Source organism: Protopterus annectens, chromosome 15.part0 (assembly GCF_019279795.1).
Source record: "Protopterus annectens isolate FY-2018-M chromosome 15.part0, PAN1.0, whole genome shotgun sequence".
Taxonomy (NCBI): domain Eukaryota; kingdom Metazoa; phylum Chordata; order Ceratodontiformes; family Protopteridae; genus Protopterus; species Protopterus annectens.
The window spans coordinates 653,574,911-653,602,000 of record NC_056749.1 but is presented as its reverse complement, the minus strand read 5'-3'; the positions used below and the strand labels follow the sequence as shown (position 1 = coordinate 653,602,000).

At 42.1% G+C, this 27,090-nt stretch overlaps 1 protein-coding gene across 2 annotated transcripts in view; it reads left to right on the top strand.

Moving 5' to 3' along the window:
* Positions 1-27,090, top strand: part of LOC122789986 (serine/threonine-protein kinase 26-like) — an 809,573-nt gene that overhangs the window by 255,964 nt on the left and 526,519 nt on the right. For both annotated transcript variants that reach the window (XM_044057496.1, XM_044057497.1), the window contains one exon: positions 6,327-6,557. In XM_044057496.1, the coding sequence (XP_043913431.1) occupies positions 6,327-6,557 (231 nt within the window). The remainder of the gene's footprint in view (positions 1-6,326; positions 6,558-27,090) is intronic.

Here is a 27,090-nt window from a genome sequence, read left to right as displayed (position 1 = left end):
CAGACTGCCTGAGGATGACTGTTTTCCTTATCCTAACCATCTCCCCAAGCTGACATTTTGGCTATGACTGGCTAGTTGGAGAACAAAATGGCCAGGATTTTGAGATGGGGCCTTGATGGTCTGGTTGGGAAGGGCCAAAAAAATTCTTATCTTAGAAAATCCTCCATTTATTCATTTCTAAAGGACCACCTTGATGTTCATTGTGTTTCACTGTTGCAGTCATTACACTTGGGTTATCCTGCTGGCAGGCTACCCGCAGTCGGCCCGAATTCCAAAGTTCTGGTCTGGTGTCAGTCGCTGTCACCTCTTCCCTGACGTCAGTGCGCCAGGGGTATACAAGATGGAGCAGACGCCATTTTCTTCAGTCTTTCTTGCCACGCGGTGCCCAAAGCAAAAGCAGTTCACAAGTGCCGGTCGGCTGACTCCTGAGATTTTCGAAATTGAATTTCAGAACCTAAGTCTTCAATAAAGCTAAGTACCCCATTGGGGAAACTTTTTTTTTCTTGCTCCAGACCGATGTTTGTAAAAGTTAACAATTGTATTTCTTGTGGGAAGCAAATGCCTCATATGGATTTTCACTCTTACTGTATTCCTTGCCTAGGCCCTGACCACGCCGTTGCTAGTTGTCTGTTTTGTGCTAGATTCAACTAATGCACTATTAAGCGTCTGTTTGATTTTGCTTTACATTACTTTGGCCGAAGGTTTAACTAGATAATGCCGTCAGAACAACCGATGACCGGAATCCATAAAAAATGCCAAGACAAAGAAAAGGACAGGCATCCGAGGTCCAAAACCAACGATGAAGCCTCTTCTAGGCCAGTCGCTGGTTTGCCGGTTCTCAGTGAGGCGCTTTCGCAGCCCCCGACATCCACTACCTCAGAGCTATAGGCTGCCTCCGACTCCCACGTGGAGACAACTAGGCCTTTGGAAACTCAAGGTATTGGGCCTACGGAAACTATTCCCTCAGATGGGTCCGGAGCTGCTGAGCAGGCATCGGCTTCTGAGGGTGTTTTCAGACCTACACAGCTTACTATCAAGCCCACTTCAGCAGCCAAGCCAAAGTCTAAAACACCATTAAAGACTAAACAAGTACAGCATTCTCCTGGACAGTCATCCATGCCAAAGAAACGGATGCTTAAAATGGTCAAGGACCTAATTACTTTGATCAGGGGTTCCCATCCCCCTCCTGATAAAAGGCCTAGGCAAGACACTGACTGTGACTCCTCTGACCGGTTTCTATTTCCTCTGATTCCTCTTCAGAGCAGGGATATTCTCTTCCTCCCTATGAGGACTTTGATGCTGAAGAATCTATCCCTTCAGCCTCTCCTCCTGAGGATTACTCTTTTGGGGAAACCTTGCACACCATGAGGGAGCATTTCCATTGGGAGAGCCAGGACTATTCTGAATCCAAGAAAAGGCTCAGTGAATTTCTTTTACTGCCTCAGCACAGGCCCCTTGCTATCCCCCCTGTACTAGATATTGTTGATGTTTTTTCTGAATCCAGTTTGTCTCCTGATTCTTTACCCCCTGCACCAGTCAAACCAGATAGGTACTTACAGGGTCCCAGACTCGCATAAATTTCTTTATAAAAACCCTGCTGCTGACCCAGAAACAATTTCTCAGGGTCCCAAAGGGGTCAAGGCTTCCACTGCAAAAAACCCTGTTCCCTCAGATAGGGATTCTAGAGCACTGGATAGATGGGGGGAAAAAGTTTACACTTCTGCTACTTTAGCTGTAAGGGCTTTAAACTGCCAGTTTCACATGCTTAAATATCAACAATACCTAATGTCTTTGCTAAAACAGAAAATGCTTACAAGCTCAGAATGTTCTGACAATAAGGAAATGCAGGATTTATTGCATGCAGCTGAACAAGTGGGAAAGCATACTCTGCAATGTAGTTTTGATTCATTAGAGGCTTCTTGCAGAGCCACAGTTACAGGTTCTGTCATTTGAAGGCACGCTTGGTTAAAAAAACAATGTTTACCTGATCATGTTAAAGCAAAATTATTGGATGCTCCATTACAGCATGATACTTTGGTGTTAAGGCAGAAGAGGTGTTAAAGAAAATGGAGGATAAAGCAAAATCAATGCAGACAGTAAAGGATTTCTTACAGGTTCAACCACCTAGATTTAGCAGGAACTGGCCTTCTAAAAAGTGGTCCTTTCCAGTGTCAGACAGGCCACAAAGAGGCAGATACATACGCCCAAGAGGCAGATTTCAGCCCCAAGGCTCATACAGACCAAAACAATGGGGTGCTTCCACCCCCAAAGGTGGAAAAGACCAATCACAACCTTATAGGAAACAGTCCCAATGACTTCCCTCTACGAATGCCAAGCACTTACCTTTTGGCAGCACCCTTAGGGGGAAAACTAGCACTTTTCTCACAAAATTGGCACATAATCACCCAGGACAAATGGGTACTAAATATTGTTTCTTAGGGTTACAAGTTTCAGTTTCACACCCTACCAAGGTCAAAAGGTATGCCAGACCTGCCACAAAATCAATGGGCAGAGGCACAAAAACAAATTTCTGCTCTCACGGAAGTACCACAGCAAGAACAGGGACAAGGATTTTACTCAAGACTTTTCTTGATACCCAGAAAGGACAATGCCTGGAGACCAATACTGGACCTGTCGATTTTTAAATACTTTCCTGGATGTTCCATAATTCAAAATGCTGACACTGCAGCAACTTCTACCCATGCTGGGCAAGAAGGCTTGGCTAGTTACTTTGGACCTCAAAGAGGCATACCTGCATGTCCCAATCAGACAATCTTGCAGAAGATACCTCAGATTCATAGCTGGCTCAATGCATTACCAATTCTCTGCACTGCCCTTTGGCTTATGTACTGCGCCCAGGGTCTTCACAAAATGCCTGGCACCAATAATTGCATTTTGCAGACAAAAAGGAATTCAAATGTATCCCTACTTGGACGACTGCCTTATTCAAGCAGAGAGCAAGGACATTCTACTAAAGCATCTGGCGTTTTTAAAAAGATTATGAATTTGCCTAGGGTACACAATAAATGAAAAGAAATCAAAACTAGTGCCCTCTCAAGAGATAATATTCCTGGGTGCAAACTTAAATACAACTGCCCAGATGGCTTATCTCGCGTAATGACAAGCAAAGGCAACTGACTCATACTTTCAGATGATGGCAACAAAGACCCAGCTACCTGCAAGAAAAATTCTGCAGGCTTTGGGCTTCACGGCATCCTGCTAATTTCATATGCAAGACTGCATATGAGGAAGCTACAATGGTATCTAAAAAGTGTTTGGACTCAACATTGCAACAGCCTGGAAACAATAACTCTCATTCCCTGCCTGCAACAGGAGTTTCGATGGTGGGCACTGGCCTGTCACCACAACTAGGGACAGCCTTTCACTTTTCCCACAGCCAGGCAGACACTAACAGATGCATTGGATTATGCCTGGGGGGCACACATGGCAGGAAAATGTATTCAAGGCACGTGGCCCACGGACCAAATGCATCTTCACATCAATCAAAAAGAGATTCTAGCTGTATAGAATGCCCTGACAGCCTTCAAGGATCTACTACATCCAGGACAACTATTACTAAAGACTGACAATACTACAGTTATGTGGTACATAAACAAGCAAGGGGGCACACATTCCTACCCCCTCTGCAGGCAAGCCATGACTTTGTCGAACACAGCACTAACCTATCAAGTACATCTGCAGGCACAATTCCTGCCAGGAAAGAAAAATACTCTGGCAGACGAACTAAGCAGAAACCTCATGGACCCTCACGAGTGGAAACTAAATCCACAGGTCTTCAGCATGATAACAAGGAAATGGGGATGCCCAGACATAGATCTTTTTGCTTCCCCTCACAACTGCCAACTACAGAGATTCTGCACAAGGACTTATCACTCACAAGCACGAAAAGTGGATGCTCTGTCATTCAGCTGGAAAACCCTAACAGCTTATGCCTTTCCACCACTGACTCTCCTTCCTAAGGTGCTCCTAAAAGTCAGACAGGAGAAGACAAAAATTATTCTGATTGCCCCAGACTGGCCACGCCAGCAATGGTACCCAATCCTAAAGAGCTTGTCTCAAGGCCCAGCCTGGTCTTTACCTGAAATTCCTCATCTTCTGACTCAACAAAACAATCAGATTCTGCACAACCAACTCAGAACCTTACATCTGGCTGCATGGCAGATAATATAGCCACTCAGAACACACCTCTCTCTAAAGCTGTTATAGATGTCATTTTGGAAGCCAGGAGGCCCAGCACCAGGAAATCTTATGCAGAAAAATGGAAGAGATTCTGTGCTTGGAACCAGGCACAAGGACTTGAACCACTTGTTCCAAATATTCCTCAGATTTTACAATACCTAACTGAGATGCTGGACAAAGGCCTATACTTCTCATCAATTAAGATCCATGCCTCTGCCATTTCAGCTCATTACAATACAGAACCTCCTGTTTTCTCTCGTCCACTGCTAAGACAGTACCTCAGAGGGGCAAAAAACATAAGACCCCCAAGGAGAGCACTGGTACCTACATGGGACCTCAACTTTGTCTTAAAGTTCACACTGCCTCCTTTTGAGCCAGCCAATACAGCTGATATAAAATTCTTATCATGGAAAACTACTCTGCTCCTAGCAATAACTTCAGCAAGAAGAGTCTCAGAGTTACAGGCATTAATGGCAGTGGAACCTTTTATCATTTGTCATCCGGACAGGGTTTCTCTAAGGACAAACACAACATTTATGCCAAAGGTAGTATCCAGTGTGGCTCTTAACCAAACCATTCATTTGCCAACATTTTATCCAAATCCCCAGCATAAAGGGGAGAGACTTCTGCACTCTTTGGACATACACAGGCAGCTATGCTTCTACTTGGACAAAACAAAAGCTTTCAGAAAAACTGAGCAACTGTGTTTGTAGCATATGCTGCAGGATCACAAGGAAAGGCTATTTCAAAGCAGACTATTTCAAAATGGATTGGACACTGTATTTGTTTCTGCTATGCACAGTATGGCAAGTCAGTGCCTAAGAATATTAAGCCACATTCTACCAGGGCAGCAGCCACTTCAGCAGCCTTTCTCAGAGGAATGCCAACCAAGGAAATTTTGGAGGCTGCAACTTGGAGTTCAGTGCACACTTTTACCAAGCTCTACCACTTACCTCTTTACTCTAAATCCAGAGCAGGCTTTGCCACTGCAGTTCTGCAGGGCCTCATAGCCACTCCTAATCCTATTTAGACCCAGCCGCCCAACCTTAGCTTTGGGATTCAAACCAAGTGTAATGACTGCAACAATGAAACACGATGAAGATAGAACAATTGTGTACCTACCATAAATGTAGATGTTCGAGTGTATTCACTGTTGCAGTCCAGGTTACCCACCCACCATCCCCCTTTCTTTGCTGGGACTTATCTATACTTCTCTATCCTGTACAACCTATGTGGTATATTTGCCTGTAGATGACGGTATTGTTTATTTTAGTGTATGTTTTTTATAAGCAATGTATATTGCCTACCTTCTTGGGGGCACCTGACATCTGGGGCAAGAAAAACTGAAGAAAATGGCGTCAGCTGCATCTTGTATACCCCTGGCGCACTGACGTCAGAGAGGAGGCATCAGCGACCGACGCCGGACCAGGACTTTGGAATTCTGGCTGACTGCGGATAGCCTGCTAGCAGGATAACCCAATGACTGCAACAGTGAATACACTCTAACATCTACATTTATGGTAGGTACACAACTGTACTTTACACTGCAAATAATTTGCAAGTTTTGAGCTTTCTGTCTTTACTACTCAACATTTTAAGTGTAGTTTCCTTCAGTACAATTATGTAGGGGAAAGAAAGGTATTGGATGAACAGGCATTCTTCTGACATGCATCCACCATCATCTTCCATTTGGATTCCCATGGACTTTTTCAGTTTTTTCCTTTAAGTGTTGAAGTAATTTGAGCTTTTTAGTGATTCCAGATACTGGCTGATAATGGTAAATAATCCTTTATTGGAGTGGTAGTACAAATTTCAACTGCTGCTATGTTAACATTTTGTTAAAACATTTGACTTTTAAGACTGATTGTCATGTATCATACTTTTGATGCATTTGTATAGAAAGGGGGGGGAGCAGTGCTTTGCTTTAAACAAGTCTACTCCGTCCAAAATGTGTGTTCTCGCAACATTGGAGTATTGCACATTCAGGAAAGCAAAGGTTGTAACTGCAAGAAATTTGTATTTTTGTTTGTATTGTACATAAATAAGTCTTATACTTTCTTCTTTATAAGCTAAATTTAAGAAGCCAAATTAAGTAAACCTGTATTACATGTGGTATTTTATTGCAGAATGTCCGAGTTGATCCGGAAGTGCTTTTTACTAAGTTAGAACAAATTGGTAAAGGCTCATTTGGAGAAGTCTTCAAAGGAATTGAAAACCGAACACAACAAGTAGTTGCAATAAAAATCATAGACCTGGAAGAAGCAGAAGATGAAATAGAAGATATACAGCAAGAAATAACCGTTTTAAGCCAGTGTGATAGTCCATATGTAACAAAATATCATGGATCGTTTTTAAAGGTACAGTAGTCATTGTGTCTATATGCTTTGTCGTCATTTAGTGTGTTATTGTTTAATTCTAAACGACATAGCATTCTAAAACAGCGTTTGCTGTTTGAATTTTACTATGTATGAATGTTTGGCAGCCAGCATTTAAACTGCGGCATTCTAGACATTTATTTTCAGAAAATGTGTAGAAATTCTTGTTGACACTATCTCACCTGCAATTGCTATGCGGCTTAACACCCTGAATGTGCTTTCTCAGCATTCACTTAGTTGTCTTTCGATAAGAATAACAAATTTGTACTGCCCTGCCAGGTAAATAGAGGGAGCTTGTTTTTCATGTCTCCCTTTATTGTAATTTATAATGCCAGCTAAACCAGAGTTAGGAAAGTACATTTCATGGAGTAAAATAGACATGACTTCGGCTGCACTTTGTGTTTATAAGCTCATATGTCATACTGGAGATACTGTTGGCATGATTGCATACATTTTAATTGGAGGTAAACATTGAGTGATGCACCCCCCCCCCCACCCCCACCCTGAAAGTCTGTTTTTTCTTCTGTTGGACAGGCTTATCTAATTAGGCAGCATTTTATGTGGTACCCTCAAAACATTTTCTTTTACATCTAGCCAGTGGATTTTTGAATTTTTCAACTGTTTTCCAGTATTTCAATGTTTTATCAAGACTGCTTTCTGTATACATCATTGTGAAAAAAAATTAAGCTGTGCTGGCTTCCATTTGTTTAAACAAGTAGCTGCATTATCTCCATATCTTTAATCGATTCACTTTAAGTTAATTCTAGAATGTTTTTCCTTTATCACAAGTATGCAGAGTAACTCCTTTTGAATCTCAAGTTCCCATTTGAACACAACCCAAAATTAACTACACTTTTGGGCTCAGATCATCTCATAATTATATCTCTTCTGTCCAGCAGTGATTAACCATAGGTAAGGGGATTTTTTTTCTCACAGCTTGATTATGGTCTTCCACAACCTCTTCCAAGAATGCGACAGCTGTACAGTTATTTCCAACAAAGTTTGTCCATTTATCCCCAACATCACTTCCAAAAATACAGGAAGGCAAAGTGGCTACCAGTCAAGTAAAAGGGCAGATCTCTAACATACTTAAGTTTTAGTTACTTTTAAATGTTGAGTCCTTTTTAACTCTTAGTCACTGAATTCACTCATAAAAGTTCTTCTTGCAACCTAAGAAGTCAGTAGGTCAAGTCCATTTTTATACCCCTGTAGACCAAACTCCAGTACACAACCTGAAATATTTAATTCTAATTCTAACACCAAAACTGTGGCCCTGTCTAACCTACTTCACTTTTTAACCCCAGCTTTAGGCTTATCAGCACAGACAAAGCCAGTGTAAGCAGTTTCCTACTGGCCACTCCATGTAACTCCCGTCTAACTTTCCGGTAATCTTCCAGCGCTGTCTTCCTTAAGTAATTTCCTTTTGTTAAGTTATGAACCAACTACTTTGTGATTGCAAAGAGAGTGTGTGTGTGTGTGTGTGTGTGTGTGTGTGTGTGTGTGTGTGTGTGTGTGTGTGTGTGTGTGTGTGTTCTACTTTAATATTGCTGTTCTGTTGTTCAGCTGATATGTATTTCAGGTCTTGTATGTATTTGCCTGCCCAAGCCTGAAATGTGTCCATTGAGATCCGTGCTTTACTCTGGTAAACAAACATACTTAAATAAATTATCTTTAAAAAGAATAGCACAACAGTACAGAATGCTAGTTGCAAAATTCAGAGGTACTAAGAGACAAGCCACATAACTCTGCAAGGAAATGATGGTAAACATTGTGATGCTAGAAGGTACAAGAATATAGGATAATGTAGTAAGGTAAATAGAGGTCCTAAGGAGCAAGATACGTCTATACCCCACCAGTGAGCAGTTTGACATAGATTGCCTTAGGATTTGCAAATGTATGCAGGCTTGTCTTATGGTATAGATATTTGTGACAGTATTTTCCCCCTATGGACTGTTTAAATACAGAAAGTAAGGAATGGTTATTTGGCTGTCAATTCAGAAGTACGGTGTCTTTTTGTGTCACAAGTGACTTAGATTTAAGTAGGGCCCTCTGTGACTAAACTCCCTTTTGCCAACTTCAGGTTCCAATTACCCTTTGGTGGTAGCTGTGAGATGGGATTATGTGACATCTTTGAACTTTGTAGCTCTGAGGGACAACATTTACAATGAAAAAACAAATACGATGCAGAGTGAGTGTGGCTGGCTGGCTGCCCCCCCCCCCCCTTACACACACACATCTTTGGAGCAACCCATTTGATTTATAGAGCTGTGGTACCCTGTCTTCTTTCCTGGTTGCTACAGATAATTTTAAAAAGATACCCATTATCTTGCAGGGAAAACCAGGGTAAATGTGGATAAGTTGGTCAGTCAGGGTAAAGGGTAGCCCGATGTCTGACCAGTATACCAAAAACTTGGGTTGTAACAGGGATGTACGTCACTTGTATGCCCCCTACTCACTGTGTAGAGCATAAAGACAATGGATGGATGTACCAGCCTCAGAAATGAAAAGCCCCAGGAGGAACAACAGTCCAAGGAGTAAGAGGAAAATGTGCATCCAGAAGGAAAAATAAAAAGGGGGTGGTGGGAGGGAGCAAATACTGCAATAGTGAAGGGAAAGACAGTAACTGTTATGGTAATGTTTTACACAACTGTACGGTGTCCTACCATATCACTGTTGCAGTGTTCATTACACTAGGGCGAGTACAAGAGCTCAAGAGGAAACTTGGAAGAGGAAGGTCCGGCAGAGCCCTCAAAAAAGCCATGCAGGATAGCCCTGACAAATCCAGCTCTAGCCCTGGAAACAATATCTACCTTACAATGTCTGGAAAAAGTATGTACAGAAGTCCAAGTAGCTGCCTCAAGGATGGAGTTTGGTATCCAATCCTTTGAAAAAGGCACCAGAACAATCCACAGCCCTGGTAGAATGAGCTTTAACAGAAGAAAAACATTTTTTCCCATGAAAAGAATAACAAAAGGAAATGGCCTTAGAGATCCAGGATTAAATAGTTTGGTTTGAAACGGCCAAACCTAAAGATGTAGGATGAAAAGAAACCAACATTTTCTCAGATTTATGAATGGCTTTAGTTTTATCCAAATATCTAAGTTGTCTATGCAAATACAAGGTGTGAAGAACCTTCTCACTAGCAGAATGTGGAGAGGGAAAAAAAATGGGAAAATGAATAGATTGAGAGAAGTCACTAACCACCTTGGGCAAAAAAGGATTAGTACAACAATACATCCTGTCCCTATGAAAAACTAAAAAAGGAGGTACAGCCATAAGGGCTTGAAGCTCAGACACCCTGCTAGATGAAGTAAGGACCCAAAAGAACAGTCTTCCAGGTACAAAGCTGTAAGGAAGCTGAAGCTGCAGGCTCAAAAGGAGCTTGAGTCAGTTTTTCAAGAACAACATTAAGGTCCCAGGATGGAGGAATAGGCTTCCTGTGAGGCCGAATATGAAGGACATCTTTAAGGAATTGTTTGACCTCAAATATAGAAGCCTTAGGATGAATCAAAGACAGACAAGAAGAAATAGCTGAAAGATGGGCTTTAACTAAAAAGTATGCCTACCCAGCACTAAGCAATTCACACAAATAAGAGAGAACCAAAGCAACTTCTAAAGAAGGTGGATCCAGATTACGAGCAAGACAGAAAACAGAAAATCTCTTACACTTGGATAAATAAGACTTCCTGTTAGTGGGTTTCCTGGCCTCTTGCAGAACCCGAAGCACATCCTCAGGAAGAAAGGTATGTAAAAAGGATCAAAACCCTCTCACCCACAGTGTCAATTCAAGAGTGGACAAGTGGGGATGGATGAGAGACCCCTTGTGTCGTGTAAGTAGGTCCATGCTGTGAGTAATTTGTGGTGATTAGCCTTGGCTAAGTGCCAAAGAATAGGGAACCAATGGTGTCTGGGCCAAAAGGGAATCCCCAACAAGATTTTGGAAGAGCCTTGTTCTATCTTGAACAGAATCCTTGGTGGGAGAGGGGATGGAAGTCATAGAGAAACATCCCCTTCCAAGAGGAAGAGCGGGCATTCACCTTCCAAGCCTGAGGACATAGAACTCTGGTGCAAAAGAGAGAAAGTTGTCTGTTCAGAGGGGAGGCAAAAAGATCTACCTGAGAAGTACCCCACTGGCGGACAGTGTCCTGAAACACATCTCTATGAAGCATCCATTCGTGAGTCTGTGTTATGGACCTGCTCCAGAGAGTGTCACAATGTCCTGAAGGAATATAAACAGCCTGAAGAGTCGCCAGATACTGGACAGCTAGATCCCAAACTTGAGCTAGGCTGCACAAGAGGTAAGACTGTGCTCACCCTTGCTTGTTGTATTGTATCACTGTCATATTGTCTGTATAGATTTTGAGGGGCCCTAGAAGGAGTGAAAAATGGAAAACCTGAAGAGCTAGAAAAGCCGTTATCTGTTTGATGTTGATGTGGTACTTCTGATGAAGGGACCAAAGTCCTTGAACCTGTAGAGGGCCAAAAGAAGCAAGGATGATACTTAAATATAAAACATTGAAACCATTTGGTTTAAATCAGGAGCTGGGCCTGTAATAATGTACAAAGGCATATTTTTGCACATACATATATATTTTTTTACTAAAATCTAGTGGATGACATGTAAATATATCACTTGGATAGTGAATTATTTTACAATCATTAACATGGATTTAATTCTTAGATATATTTTTATATAAATAAATAATCAAGCTTATGTGTATATTTACATTTTGAAGTAATATTTTCTATATACATATATTAAATGAGTTTTATTTGTATGTGCTGAATAGTCATATTATAAAAGTATAAAATGGTTTAAAAGTATAAAATGCTTTAAAATAATTTAAATAGACCAAAATAAGTAAATGTCATATTTTATATATAAAGGTCACTTTAAATTTTGAAGTACAATTGAATTAATTCATGAATTAACTAATTAGTTAAATAGTATAAAATGAGTTCATTTTGAAACTTGTAATGTGATCCTTTGAAGGCGAATAGCCGAGGTACCAGATCGTTGATGGAATAAAGAACCTTGGTGGAATCTGACTGCTAGTGTGTTTTTGGCCAAAAGAAGCTCCCCACCCTACATCTGAGGGCAAAAAGAAGCTCCTCACCCTATATCTGAGGCATCCAAAATGAATTCCTGAGAAGGGACTGGAGGCTGAAAAGGAAGCCCTGGAGAGAGACAGGTAAATCCACCACTGAATTTCTATCCTGAGGCATGGAAGAAGAGGAATTGGAAAGTCCAAAGGATGAGAATGTTGAAGCTAGACTGACTTTAGGAAACACTGTAGCTTTCTCACATGAAGCCTGGCTAGAGGAAGCATCGGAATAGTGTAAGCCATGAACCCCATGTCCCTTAGAAACTCCCTGGCTGTAAATAAGACCAGAGGAAAAAGGGAATGAAAAAATGCAATCAGAGTTGAAGCTTTGGAAGGAGACAGGGATGCCAGCGTATGAATGGTCTGGTGCAATGCATCCAATAAAAACATGATCCTGAGAAGAAGTCGGGAAAGATTTCTGAAAAATCACTGTAAACCCTATCTTCTGAAAGAGGCAAATAGCATAATGAAGGTGCTGAAACAAGGTCTCTGGAGAGGAAGCCTGAATGAGCAGATAATCCAGATAAGGAAAAATCTGTATTCCCCTCATCCTGCAAAAAGCAATCATAGGAGTGAAGAGGCATTTTGTGAAGACCCTTGGGGGCAGTAGATAGCCCAAATGGCAAAGCAGAGAACTGAAAAATGCAAGGAAGAAACAGAAACTTAAAAAATTCTTAAAACTGGGATCAGTATGAATATGAATATGGAAAATAGACATCCTTGAGATCCTGAGAGACTAGGAAAGCCTGAGGTAGGAGGGGAGAGTAAACAAGGTTTAAAAGGATAGCTTATAAAAGGAAGGAACCTTTTAAAAAGGTGTTGAGCTGGGAAAGATCCAGAATGGGTCTCCAAGTTTTGCATTCTTTCCTGGGAATCAGAATAATTCTGGAATAAACCCCTTCCCCTTTTGAGGAGCAGAAACTGCTTACATGGAGCCTTGAGACAAAACACTCTGAAAAACATCCAGAAAAAAAATGCAGCTGTTCCTGAGGAGGTTGAGGAATGCCCAGAAAGGAGGAAGGGATTTCCAAACCATGTAATACCCCTGATGAATGATTGATAGAACCCAAGAATCATGAGTGATCCTTAACAAGTTGTGAAGGGACAGGGAAAGTCAGATACAGAAGAACCTGGCTTAGGATGAAGGCAAGAAGATAGACAAAACTTGGTTTGTCTGGAAAAGGAGGCTTCTGAGCTGTAGGAGTCTGCATAGACTTAGCAAGGAGGAGCTCTTCTAGAACATTTTTTACCTTTTGCAGGAGGGCAAGACTGTCTTTGTATAAAGACAGACTTGGTAGGATAATTTCTGTAATATTTGGAAACAGGGGAAACAAAAATATGTTTTAATACCTGCATAGCCTTACCCTTCTCCTGAAGAGACCTAAAAGGCTCAGCAGCTGAAGAACCAAAGAGATTGTTACTGTCAAGAGACTCCTCCATCAATTTGGCCTCATCAGGCAGAGGCTTAAGGTGAAGCCAAGAATAATGCCTTAACACAGAACTAAAGACAGCAGCTCTAGAAGAGGCATCAGCTGCGTCACAACTACATTTAATTGGAATGTCTAGCCACTTGAGAAGAGGATCCTAACAAAGAGAGGGACGAAGCCTTCCCCTCAGAATCTGGAAAGACTGACATACATTGAAAAGTCTGAGAGAAGGGGTAAAACATACCTAGTCATATGGGTCTGGTAATTCACAGCCCTAAAGGCCAGAGTAGCAGCAGTGTACACCGTTGTGCCCTATCTTTCTGTGGTTCTTCTGCCCTTCCCAGAGGGAAGCTGTTTAGTAGAAGGAAAAAGTTTGGAAGGTTTGTCAGAAGAAAACAAAATAACAAAGGTGTCAGCAGAGGAACACTTGTAAAGAAATTTACAATCAGGTACCTTGTAAAACCTATCAGTTTTTGTAGGAGCAGGGGGCTGAAAATCATAAGCCTAAGAAGCTACTGAAAATGTGTCCAAGAAAGCATCTAGAACAGGAGGAACAGCAGAGGGCTTAAGATACTCCATTTGGAGGAATTTATAATACCACTTAAAAAAGCTCCACCATACCAGAGATGGTATCGACAAAGGAAATCTCCTCAAAAGGAGAGTCTGGACTGAAAAACCTCTTCTGAACCATAATCCAATGGAGATGGAATCTGAGAGGAATAGGCTTAAGACTCTTCATCAGAGGAGTCCTCCTCCCTGGACCTCTTAAGAGGAGTAGAGGATCAAGGAGGGACAAGAACAGAGACTCCCTGAGGGGGCTTCAAAGCCATGAGATAAGTAAAACCCTGCCTTTTATCCTAAGGATCCTTAGGAGCAGGGGAAATATCCTTTTGTCTTCTGTTTCTTCTTTAAAGGGATGTCTGTCCTAAACATCTTAGGAGGTTTGGACCCCTGCCAACACTCAATGTATGGGGCTCTCCTCCCTAACAAAAATTTGCGGAACTCCGTCAGATATGATCAGCCACAGTTCTCTCTGAATATCTAAAACGGACATCTGCAGAGCCTCTGAGGACATTCGAGAAGCTGGATCCATGACTGCCTCTGATGTGGTCTTGGCAGAGGAATCTGATGGACAAAACTGGGTGATCCTCCAGGCTTTCTCTAGCCTTGAGAGGTGGCACAGCAGTAGAATCTGACCTAAATTTTTGGCCTTCTTAGCAGACCGCTAACTCTCAAGCTGTGACAATTCTGCCATTGTACCCTGCACCAACAACTTGGTTTTCCCAGTAGATGTATAAGGAGTAGAGATGACTATGAAGAGTTTTCTTGACAAATGCCTGACGAATAGGGCACAATGTCTGGTTGTGAGAAGGAGCTAAGCAAAACACACTGCTCATGATGGTCTTTATGGGAAGTCTGTCTCCTACAATGTTATTTTCCCTTTCTGGAAGCTTTGTAAATTTGGTAACTTTGCAACAAAAAGTAAAAGGCAAAATCAGAAAAACTCCAGTGGGGCACTTATCTGAAATGGCTTGGTAACAGGCAGACTGATGACTGAAGATGGCATTTAGACTGGTGGCAAACAAATTCTGAGGAAGGTACATCTGTACAGCTCCTTTATCCCATGCCATGAGTGGAGAGCATTTGTCTGACATACAACATCCCTATTGCAATCGAAAGCATTGGTATACTGGCCAGACATTGGGCTACCCTTTTCAGGTTCATAGGTGTGTACTAGGTTAATGTTCCTGGAGCCTTTACAAGCCTAGCCCAAAAAATTGCCCTGGTGTCATGCCTCTCGATGTTAGTTCACAGTGGTTCTATCCAGTAGGGCCACTGGAGTGATCCCTGGGGTGAACTTTCTGTTATCCATCCACTCGTCAAGATTTCTCTTGAAGGCCAGTGAGTTGCTCTGCTTGACATGAATGGGAACTTATTCGAGGGTATGAGCAGTTTCTGGGTGATAAACCTGCCTCTCCAGCATGTTCTGTTGATTGTGGTAATGAGGTTGTGATGTCTGGAGCATGTGTTGCAGGGGGATTGAGATTTCTTTAGGTGTAGCATTTCAAGTAGGGGTGGGTCGGACATGGCTTTGTAAATGAAGCAGACATCACCTCTAAGTAAGATGATAAGAGACTGAGAATGGCTGACGTTTCTTGAGTCTGTCCATGTAGGACAAGTGTTGAAGGCCTAGGATCCTTTTTGTGAGGTACTTTTGTGGTCTCTCCAGCTGTTGAAGGTGTCTGGCCACATACATGCCAAACAGGGTGTTGTACTCAATGATTGGTCTAATGAGGGATGAGTAGAGTGAGATGATGACCTCTTTCTTCCTGGATGTGAAACCTTTGGTTATGAGATGTGCCACATAGGACTTTCTGACCACAGTGGTTAAAGGTGAGGTTGCTGTTGACTTGGGTGCCCAGATCTCTTCTGTTACCTTCAGCGTTAGTGGGCTCCCATCGTGGTAATTCATGGGAACTGAGTTTTTTTCCAAGGGGGATGGTGCATTTTTTGGTATTTAAGCTTAAGCCCATGGTTCTGACACCAGTTATTGGTCTCAGTGAGGCCATTTTGTAGGATGTCTGCATCACTTGGGGACTTAATAATGCCTCCTAGCTTGCAGTCATCAGCGAACTTGGTCAGCCAGTGTCTTTTTGTTGACCTGGACTTCAAAGAAGTAGATGCCAAACAGGAGAGGGCCCAGAACTGGTGTGGGACTCCACTCATGACTGGTCGAAAGTCGGTCTTGGAATCCACTACTTTCAATCTCTGGGTCCTGTCTGTGAGCCAGTTTCCAACCCACCTAGTGAAAAGATTGATGCCTAGTTTGGTAAGTTTATCAGTGATACCTGAGTGGGGAATGGTATCAAAGGCCTTGGCCAGGTCGAGGTAGGCTGTATGCACTGCATTACCCTCATCCACAGCCTTGGTAACTACCTCGAAGAAGTCAACTAGGTTCAGCAGGCAGGAAAGCCAGACTGCATGGGGTCAAGAGTTTGAAGATTGCATACATCTTTGTTAAGCAGGTCCATGATGACGCACTCCATAGTTTTACATACCAGACTTGTCAGGCTAATAGGGTGATAGTTCCCAGGGTCTGCAGTCACTCCCACTTTATGGAGAGGGATGACTGTAGCAGTGACCCATTCATTAGGGACAAAGCCTGAGGTAAGGCTGTGATTGAACAGGGCACACAGGTGTGGTGCCAGTTCATTTTGTAGCTCATGTAGAACAGCCAGGGATATTATCATGTCCCATGGATGTTGTATTTGTTTTGGACAAACCAGCTTTTAACTGCTGCAGAGATGCTGGGTACCAGGCTTTCCTCTGGTGTTGTGATAGGGCCTTTGGTGGGTGGGAGAGGGGTAAAGATGGCACTGAATCTGTCTGCCAGTATGTTGGCTATATATGTTGGCTCAGTATAGGAGGTACCATTATGCAGTGACTCGGAGCAAATCTGATTATTGCCTTAGAGGTTCGTGGTATAGCTATAAGGTCTATATTACATTGTCGACTGCTTAGGTTGTCGAACTCCTAAACGTCGACAACTTAAAATCACGAATGACCATTTTGACACAGGGAAACAATGCCGTTGGCCAAAGGAAAAAAAAAAATTTTTAGACAGAAATCAAGTGGGGAGCTTCACCCCTATCCCCCCCCCCCCCCAACTGAATATACCAACTTCAAGATTGCTCTACATTGTAAACAGGGCAAAATCCACACAAGGCCAAACAACTTGTTTCCCTGTGTGGAAATGGCCATCCCCAATTTTAAGTGGTCTACGTTTAGGCATTCGACAACCTAAGCAAGCGACTATTTAATAGAGACCGTAGCTGTAGAAGGCTTTGTGGTTGTTTTTAGTTTCAGCCACAATTCTGCTTTCATAGCTGGCTTTAGAGGATTTGATAAGGGATTTCAAATCTCTTGTGACTTCACGTTTTTCTGCAACAGTTTCTTCCTTCTGTTGTAGAGTTTGATGGCTGGAGACCACCAGTTTGGCTTCCTTTTTTCGAGTTGAGAGTCTTGATTCTGTTTGGTATGGCAAGTTCCATGCATTTGTGTATGTGCTTGTACAGTGCATTGGTGTACGATTCGGTAGTCATGCAGCTATTTTCCCTTGGCATGGGTGCCAAGACGTTAGCCACCTCTGTTTTTAGGAGCTCAGTCAGCTTTGGAGAAGTTTTTCTGGGTGGTCACCTTTGCGGGAGGTGAAGGTGAGATGGAGATTGGTGAGATGCAGATTTGTAGTTTGCGGTTGGATCTAACCAGGGAGGAATTGATTATAGTTGAGGAGCATCAGTCTCCCATGTTAGTGATAACCAGGTCAAGGATGTTGCTTCTTCTAGTGGGGGTCAGAATGAGCTGGCCCAGGGCATTGTAATTGATTAATTCCAGGAAGCGTTGGGCTTGTTCATTGGTACTTGGATAGTTTTCCCAGTTGATGGAAGGGTAATTGAAGTCACCCCCGTATGAGAGTATTTTGCTAGGGGATTCCAAGTGTAATGAATACTGCAAGAGTGATATGGAAGGACGTCTACTGTTATGATAAGATTTTACACAACTGTACTTTATTGCCAGCCCTAGTTCCTACTAGGAAATTCTCAAACCCACCCTGGAATTCTGTGTTTTCAGCAATTCCACTGTCAGTAACATGATCCAGAGTGGCTGTTATGATCTCTGTTGTCACTTTTTCCCTATGTCTCCTTTGAAGTGGTGTCTGTTAATTTTGCATGTATACATTTATATAGAGGATTAAAGAAAAGATGGATCACCTTAGGTTTGGGACAGGTAGCACTATTTCTATTTCCATACCCTGCCTTATGATCCGTTATTGAACCATAGAATCTTTAGAGGGTAGCTTTTGTTTTTGCTGCAAGTATCTGTTGAAGTAACTGTCTGATTTTCTTTCAGGGGAGGCTATGCCCATGAGATAATAGAAAAAGGTAATCTAGCCTCTGCCCCCAAACATGGCACACTCATACAATATGCAGATGACTCAACCATCATCTGCTCAGCCCAGTCCCTACCAAAACTGCAAAAAGTCACACAGGAAGCCTTTTCCTCTGTTGAAACTTGGTTATCCGATGCCTAATTAATACTCAACCCAAACAAAACTAAACTACTCATCTTCCAACCCACCAAACATACTCAAACAACTCTCACTTTAACATCACAGCAAAAGACAACACCACTATATACCCAACTGAACACACCAAATTGCTAGGAGTGGAAATAGACAAACTAAAATTTGACATTCACATATCCATGACCATAAAATAAGTCCACAAAAAACTAGGAGCGTTATACAGAAATAAGCAACTTCTTACCAAAGCAGCAAAGATTTCAATAGCAAATTCCCACCTTATCTCCACCCTACTTTATGCCTCTCCAATATATACCAACCTAAGGCACTGCGATCTAAACATGCTAGAGACCTGCTACAACAAAATCGCCAAATTCGCTACAGGGGCATCCTACCATAGTCACCATTGTCTCACTTGTTGAACTGGGCATGCTTGAACTCCCGCACCTCCTTCAATGGTATCAACTCTCACTCGCCCACAAACTAGTAAACCATCCACTAAATGTCCCATCCCTCCAGAATCTACTCCAACCCTATCGCACCACCAGACCACTAAGATCCAGCAACAAAAATCACTTGCAGATCACTAAAGCCAATAACTCTGCTGGTGAAGCACTATTCTCTTGCACCATAGCCAAATTATGGAACTCCCTCCCACCCAAAATTACCTCCATACCATCATGCACCCACTTCAAAACTTTACTAAAAGCGCACCTAAAAACATGCTGGCTATGCCCTTGCAACTCCCACTCTAATATCACCCACCCCATCCAACCACTACCTTTCTTTCCACTCCACTAACTACCTTGATTATAGCAAGCTCAGATGCTCATAAGCCTAGTACTTATACAGCAGGAACTTCTTATTGTAACATTTGTTAATGTCTGTTATGTACTTCGCAGATAAAGATTCTAGTTGTCTACTGATGTACTATGTTCTTCATCTGTAAATATGTTGTAAGTAATTGCTATGTTAAATTAATCGCTATGTAATCCAATTTAACTACTGTCTGTTTTAACTGTGGAGCTGTTTTCCCTGGGCCTCCCCTGAAAATGGGCCTACATCCAGTCGGACACTCCCGGTCAACAAATGTAAATAAATAAATAAAAGATGAAAATTCATTATTCTCCTGGAGGCTTAATATACCAGGACTGGACGGTGCTGTGAGGGCAGATTCTGTTGCATTCCTTTTGATTCTCAAGATAGAAAACAACCAGTTTCAATGTATATAAGGTGTTTAATCTTTGTAGTTCCTTAGGGATAATCCAGAAATGGTTCTCTTTGAAATCTCAGGTTAAAAAAAGTTAATGTTTACTTAATCAGTTCCTTTGCGTTTAAAACTTGTTGTGAAACAAGCAACTCCCATTTCATCATGAGTTGTTTTTAGATGTATTCATTTTAGCCTCAACTGTTGTCAGTGCTGGTCTGTGTTTTGAAGCAGGGAAAAGCCCTAACTGCTTTATTAGTGTACTGCTTTCAGAAAAAAAAAATCTGTGCAGAGTTTGAAGAGAGTTTGTTACAAAATACTACCTACCACTAGGCGTGCAGACTCAGTCCTTTAAAATATATATATATTTTTTACAACTGTGTATTAGACAAAGCAACTTCTCTTTGTGGAAGGTGTTACTGCTGCACTTGTGCATTTTGCATTGTTTGTTACAGACAAAAGTTACAAAACAGCATGAAGGCTCAAGGAAATGTTTTTCAACCCGAGGACAGATAGCTATCTGGTTCTATAAATATACGCACTTATACCTTAAGCATAGAGCTGCCTTCAGTCCCCTTTTCCTTATCCCGTGAAAAAAAATCAGAAATGTGCTTGTTTTGTATCTGAAATGCATGCCTCTATTCTGTTAGTTGGCTAAAAAATATTATTTTGAATCTGCTCAAGTTTGGCAGAGATAGTTGCAAAATCATTTTAATAAAATGCTGCTTTTCTGTTGGTGCAGATACCATCAGTGTGTCCATCAGATGCAGTCTGTGTAATAGCTAGTAGGAGTTTGGAATGTTGTGTGCATTAAGCTGAATTTGTATGCTGCTTTTGGAGTTGCTCTTTATTATTCATTTTGTATAAATGTAAAGGTCAGAAATTAATGAAAAAAACTTCTGCCACGCTTCTAAAGTGGGACTAATATAATTCACCACTATTGGCTCAAGCTCGCACGTTTTAACACACCTGTACTTCTAGGATGAATTGAAACACTGTGCTGTCCATACAGTTAACAGTGCAGTCTTTTTATTGCAGTCTTTTCATCTACGTCTGTGGCCTTAGTGTTTTTTTTTTCTTCTGACATCTTTAACTTCATCACAGGCTTTTCTGAGAGACACAAATGATCTTATTTCAATTGCTGTCCGTTAACTCTCCCCCTTTTAAAATTTAGGATTTCGAAAAGCAAGCATTTTTAATTCTGAATTTCCTTTAGCAGGACAGGATTAAACAACTTCTCTCTTCAAAAAAAATATATACATATTAAATGCTGCAGCTGTTACCTTATCAATTTGATGCTTTTGTTAAGGTAGTGTCTTTCAGGGAATTATTTCATATGGAATTCAAATATGTCCATTAAGAACATTGATTAGGGATATAAAATACACCAGTAGAAATGAAGACACAAGTTTGTGTAATTACCATTTAGAAGCTGAAGTGTGCCAAGAACCATCATAGTAATTATTTCCAGTATATCCAGGATCACAGCTTATTCATTTTAAAGTGATAATGTCATTCATAATTGAAAAGGAACAAAAACTTGGTAACCCAAGACAGTTATACCATTAAGTTAGAACACTGCAACAAATAATGTAATCGGACAGATCACACAGCCTTGAGTTAAGGGACTTTGAAGGCATTTTTTTTTTTCTCTCTGAAGAAAGGTAACTTGGCAGTATATTTTGTATTTGTCCTTTGAAAACTGTTTTTTGTGTAGTTGCCACTGGTAATTCTTTTTAGTATGTTGTCAACCCTACTATTCAAATTATATTACTGGTTTGCCACTAAAAACATTGGTTCATTAACCTGGTTAATTAAACGCCTCAAAATTTGATTGGAGTGGATAATTGCTAATGATCTGGTTGAATGGTTCTTTCATTATTAAAAACATGTAGCTTTCGTAACTGTCATATTGTCTGAGACATTGTTGAGGAAAGAACATTAATGCACCTTTGTCCTGGTATATGTTAAACATGAGTGTTTTTAAAAATAAGTGCATTTAAGGGGAAGTCAGTTTAATGTAGTATTTCTAGACATTGATTTCGCTAGCAAAACACTAAGTGAAATGTGCTGCAGTTTGTGCTTTCAATATTAACAACTGTAGTACAAACAAATATAAAATAAGGAGTTTGTCTGCATGTAAACAAGGGTACAAGCAAGAATTATGAAAAATTATATGTTGGAAGTCTTTAGTATGTCTTTGTATTTGTAGAATAAACACATTTGACAATTTGTTTAATGTAAACAGTGGATGCATGCTCATTGTGAGAATTAAATATGTAGATGTTATGGTATCTTGCTGTGTGGGCTCAGGAAGCAAAGGTGAGGGAGATTACAAAGGAATCTTACACTAAATAAAGTATTCATCTTGATGAAGATTGCATTGGTTCCTTGTTCATTTATGAATATATTGATTATCAAAGTACAAAACCACCCACACTAACTTAAAATTCAGCTTTTTATAAATGGCTTTCTAAAGGTTATAGGAGTGCAATGCAGTGAATGATTTAGTTTTGGAGAATATTTGACATTTGTCATTTTTCTGCATTGTTACAGACTTTAGCCATTTCCTTTATGGGATATAGTCATCACAATACCGGAGGAATGCCAAGTCCCTATTATCAAGGCTACACAGGTAAAAACCACACTATCCAAAGCCAAGAATACAGCTTCTATGGGACCTGATAATATCCCTTGCTGTGTTCGACATGAATTACAAAGTGAACTGGCACCACACCCAAGTACCCTGTTCAATCACAGCCTCATTTCAGGCTTTGTTCCTATCGAATGGTGCACTGCAATGGTCATCCCACTCCACAAAGGGGGAGCAGCTACAGACCCTGGGAACTACTGCCCCATTAGCCTGATGAGTCTGATATGTAAGGCTATGGAGTGCATTATCATGGACCTTCTAAATAGGGACATAGGGAATCTCCAAACTCTGGACCCCATGCAGTTTGGGTTTATGAACGGTAGATCATGCCTGCTCAACCTGATAGACTTCGAGTCTGTCACCAGAGCTCTGGATGAGGGCAAGGTAGTTCATACAGCCTACCTAGATCTTGCCAAGGCCTTTGACACCATCCCTCACTCAAGAATCATAGGTAGACTCAGTAAACTAGGGATAATCCCCTATGTCATAAGATGGGTTGTCAACTGGCTCACTGATAGAACCCACATTGTGAAAGTAGCAGACTCCAATTCTGACTACCGACCAGTTATGAGTGGCGTCCCACAGTGATAGGTCATAGGTCCTCTCCTGTTTGGCATCTACTTCTCTGAAGTTCAAGCCAACACAAAGGGACTCTGGCTGACCAAGTTCGCAGATGATTGCAAACTGGGAGCCATTATTAATTCTCCAACTGATGTAGACATTCTACAAAAAGGCTTCACTGAGATCAGTGACTGGTGCTAGAGCCATGGCCTTAAGCTCAGTGCCAAAAAGTGCATAGTCATTCCCTTTGGGAAAAAATTGTTGCCCATGAACTACCAGGAGGGTGGCCTAATGGTTAAGGTGTTTGCCTTACAAACACAAGGTGCAGGGTTTGAGTCTCACAAGGGATAATTGGCTAGGCTTAAAATGGCTCGCAAGGGCAGTTAGCCTAGTACTAATCTGTGAACCTATGAACATAGGCAGTAATCCAATAAACACCAAAGGTGTGATAAGAGATCTGGGGACAGAGGTGGAGAGCAACCTCTCCTTTGATAACCACATTGCCACTGTAGTCAGAAAATCCTATGTGGCACAGCTCATCACAAAAGGTTTCTCATCCAGGAAGAAAGGGGTCATAATCCCTCTCTACTCGTCTCTCATTAGACCTATTATAGAATACAATGCCCCATTGGTATGTACCTCACTAGTCACATACAACTGGAAAGGCCACAAAAAGAAATCCCAATCCCTCCGTGCCACATACTCCAGGGACCTAAACCTCATTACCACAATATAGAGAACATGCTGGAGGGACAGGTTCATAACCGAGAGACTTCCCATACTCTGGAACAAGCTTCCCATTCACTTCAAGCAGAGCAATTCACTGACGGTCTTTAAGAGAAATCTTGACGAGTGGATGGGCAATAGGAAGTTCACCCTGGGTATCACTTCAATGGCCTTGCTTGACAGGGGCACTGGGAACTAACTTCTGGTGGCATGATGCCAGGGAATCTTCTTGGGCTAGGCTTATATAGGCTCCAGGGCCCTTAGCCTAGTACACACCTATGTACTAAGTAGAACCATTGCTTTCATATCATTATAGACATGATAATATTATTTTAAAGGGAAATCTGTTTAGCATTTGATTTGTAAAACTACAATGATTTCAGAATCATGTCTGGTGTATTACCTAGATGTGTTTATGTTTTGTGTTTAACAGTGACCAGAATGTATCAGAAAGGCAGTGGCCTTCTCTCTGATGGTTTTAAAAGGTGAATAACCATGTTGGGGGTATAAGGAGAGCTGTATTTTGTGTTATGTAGAAAACTACTTCTTCATGTTATTTATTATGGCAATTCTTTTGCCTGTGATGTCCTTCAAGGATGCAACTGCAGTCCTGACATATGGGTTGTCCTGCCTCAGGCAGCCCTTCGGTCGGCTGGATTCCAAAGTCTGGGTCCGGCATCGGCTGATGTCGCCCTTGCCCCCACGGCAGAGTGCCTGGGGTATAAAAGCGGCAGCCGACGCCATCTTCTTCAGTCTTTCTTGCCATGCGGCGCCCGAAGCAGTTCAAGTGCCGGTCGACTAGCTCCTGTGTTTTCAGCTACTGAAGTCTTCAAAAAAGCTAAGTACCCCGTTGGGGACCTTTTCTTGCCTCAGCCGATGTCAGATAAAACTGTAAAAGTTAATAATTGTTTAACTTGTGGGAAACAAATACCTCATAAGGATTTCCACTCTTACTGCTTAACCTGCCTAGGCCCAGAACACAACGTCTCGGCCTGTACAGCTTGTGCTTCTTTCAATAAACGCACTCTTAGGCGTTGGGCAGAGTTTGCACAGGATTATTTTGGGGAAGATTTCTGTTATATCATGCCGTCGGAGCTTCCGACAGCACATTTACCTAAAAAACGGAAGGATAAGGACCGACACCCGCGGTCTCTGCAGACACGACGCTTAGGCCTACCGCGAGTGTCTCGGTCTCTTCTGAGCCGGTTTCACAACCGCTACAGACCGATGACACCGCCCCACCGGTTACTTCGGTAACGGAGGCCAGCTCGGTGCCGGTTTCTGTTCTCCCCTCTGAGACCGTAGCCCAGGATATTTCTGACACCATTCCAGTGGATAAAACTACTCCAGCACGCGGGGCTGCCAGGCCTCCAGTGTCTGCCCATTAAGGCCTACACACGTGCTAAGGCTGCCAAACAGGCTAAGTCTCTCCCTCCAAGATCTGTTTCTCTGGGATCCACTTCTGGTTCTCAAATTTTAAGTTTAGCTGAGGACCTAATTTCTTTAATTAGGGGTTCTCAGCCACATCCCGATAGAAGCTCTCAGCTGCCTTCTGTCAAGAGGCCTAGGGTTGAGCAGGTAGATCCCCAGTCCTCCGATGAGGCCTCAGGTGATTCTGCACATTCAGACTACCGGGAGGAGGCCTTCCCGGCCTACGAGGATTCTGATGTGGAGGAATCCATTCCCTCTGCTTCTCCTACTGAGGAGTTTTCCTTTGGGGAAACGCTTCATTCCATGAGGGAACACTTCAAATGGCAAGGCCAAGAATACTCAGATTCTAGGAAAAGGTTAAGGGAATTTTTAAAGCTACCTCAGCATAGACCCTTAGCTATTCCTCCAGTTTTAAATGTTTTAGATGATGTGTACTTAGAATCTAGTGTTTCCCCTCACTCCCCCCCCCCCCTGCTCCTGCCAAGCCAGACAGGTACTACAGGGTCCCAGACGCACATCAATTTCTGTACAAGGGCCATACTGCTGACCCTGAAACTATTTCTCAGGGGCCTAAAGGGGTTTCCTCCACTACTGCTAAGAATCCACTTCCTTCGGAAAGAGATTCTAGGGCTTTAGAGAGGTGGGGCAAGAAAGTATATACATCTTCCACCCTTTCTATGTGAGCATTAAATTGTCAATTTCATATAATTCAGTATCAGGAATACATGTTGGATGACTTGCAAAAGAAATTGGCTACCCCTGAACCATTAGATAGAAAGGGGTTACAGGAATTGGTTCATAATACTCGGCAGGTTAGCAACCATTTCCTACAGTGTGGATATGATGCATTGGAAGCTTCATGTAGAGCAGCAATGACAGGTGCTGTCATACGCAGACATGCTTGGTTAAAGGAACAAGCATTGCCAGACCATGTGAAAACTAAGCTTTTGGACGCACCACTAGAGAAACATAAGCTATTTGGTGCTACTGCACAAGAGGTTTTAAAGAAAATAGAGGAAAAGGCAAAATCAGTGCAAACAGTCAAAGATTTCCTCCAGGTACAGCCTCCAAGATTCAGCAGGAATTGGCCTTCTAAGCATTGGTCCTTTCCAGACACAGACAAATTTCAGAGGCAAAAACAGATGTGGCAGAGGTAGAGGGCAAACTCGAGGCTCCTACAGAGGACGTCAATGGCAGCCTCCGAACCAGAGAGGTGGTGCAGGACCTTCCACTGCTCCGCAGGGACAATCTTAATGACTTGACTTTGACTCCGCCATCCAGGGCTCAATTAAAAGCACCTTTGGGCGGAAAATTATCTTTATTCTCACAAAATTGGCACAATATTACAAAGGACAAATGGATACTGGACATAATAGACAAAGGATACAGATTCCATTTTCATACACTACCAACAAGACATGGCAGGCAAAACCTGCCACCAAATCAAAGGGCAGAGGCACTCAAACAAATAACAAACCTACTTCAAATAAGAGCAATAGAAAAGGTTCCTTCTGCAGAACAAGGCCAAGGATTTTATTCAAGACTGTTCCTTGTTCCAAGAAAAGAAAACCAATGGAGACCCATTCTGGACTTGTCCGCACTGAATACTTACCTTATTGTGCCAAAATTCAAAATGCTGACTTTACAGCAACTCCTTCCCATGCTGGGCAAGGGGTCTTGGCTGGTAACTCTGGACCTCAAGGAGGCATACCTGCATGTCCCAATCAGACAAAGTTGCAGAAGATACCTCAGATTTCTTGCAGGCTCGGAGCATTATCAATTCTCAGCATTGCCCTTTGGCTTATCTACTGCACCCAGAGTGTTCACGAAATGCCTGGCATCAGTAATTGCACATTGCAGACTTCAGGGGATACAAATATACCCTTACCTGGACGACTGCCTTATACAAGCGGACAGCCAACAAGCCTTGTTAAAAAACTTGGACTATGTCATTCGCCTACTGCAGGCCTTGGGATACACAGTCAATATTCAGAAATCAAATCTCTTACCATCCCAACAAATACCTTTCTTGGGTGCCACACTGGACACAAACACCCAGATGGCGTTTCTGACAAAAGAAAAACAAAAACAATTACCAGAATACTTCAGAAAATTGGCAACACACACCCAGATGACTGCAAGGAAAATCCTGCAGGCCCTGGGTTTCATGGCATCTTGCATTCTTCTGATTCCACACGCAAGGCTGCATATGAGGAAACTACAATGGTATCTAAAAGGTCTATGGTCTCAACACAGCCACAGCCTGGAAGCATTGATCCCACTCATTCCATGCCTTCAAAAGGAATTTCTGTGGTGGTCTCA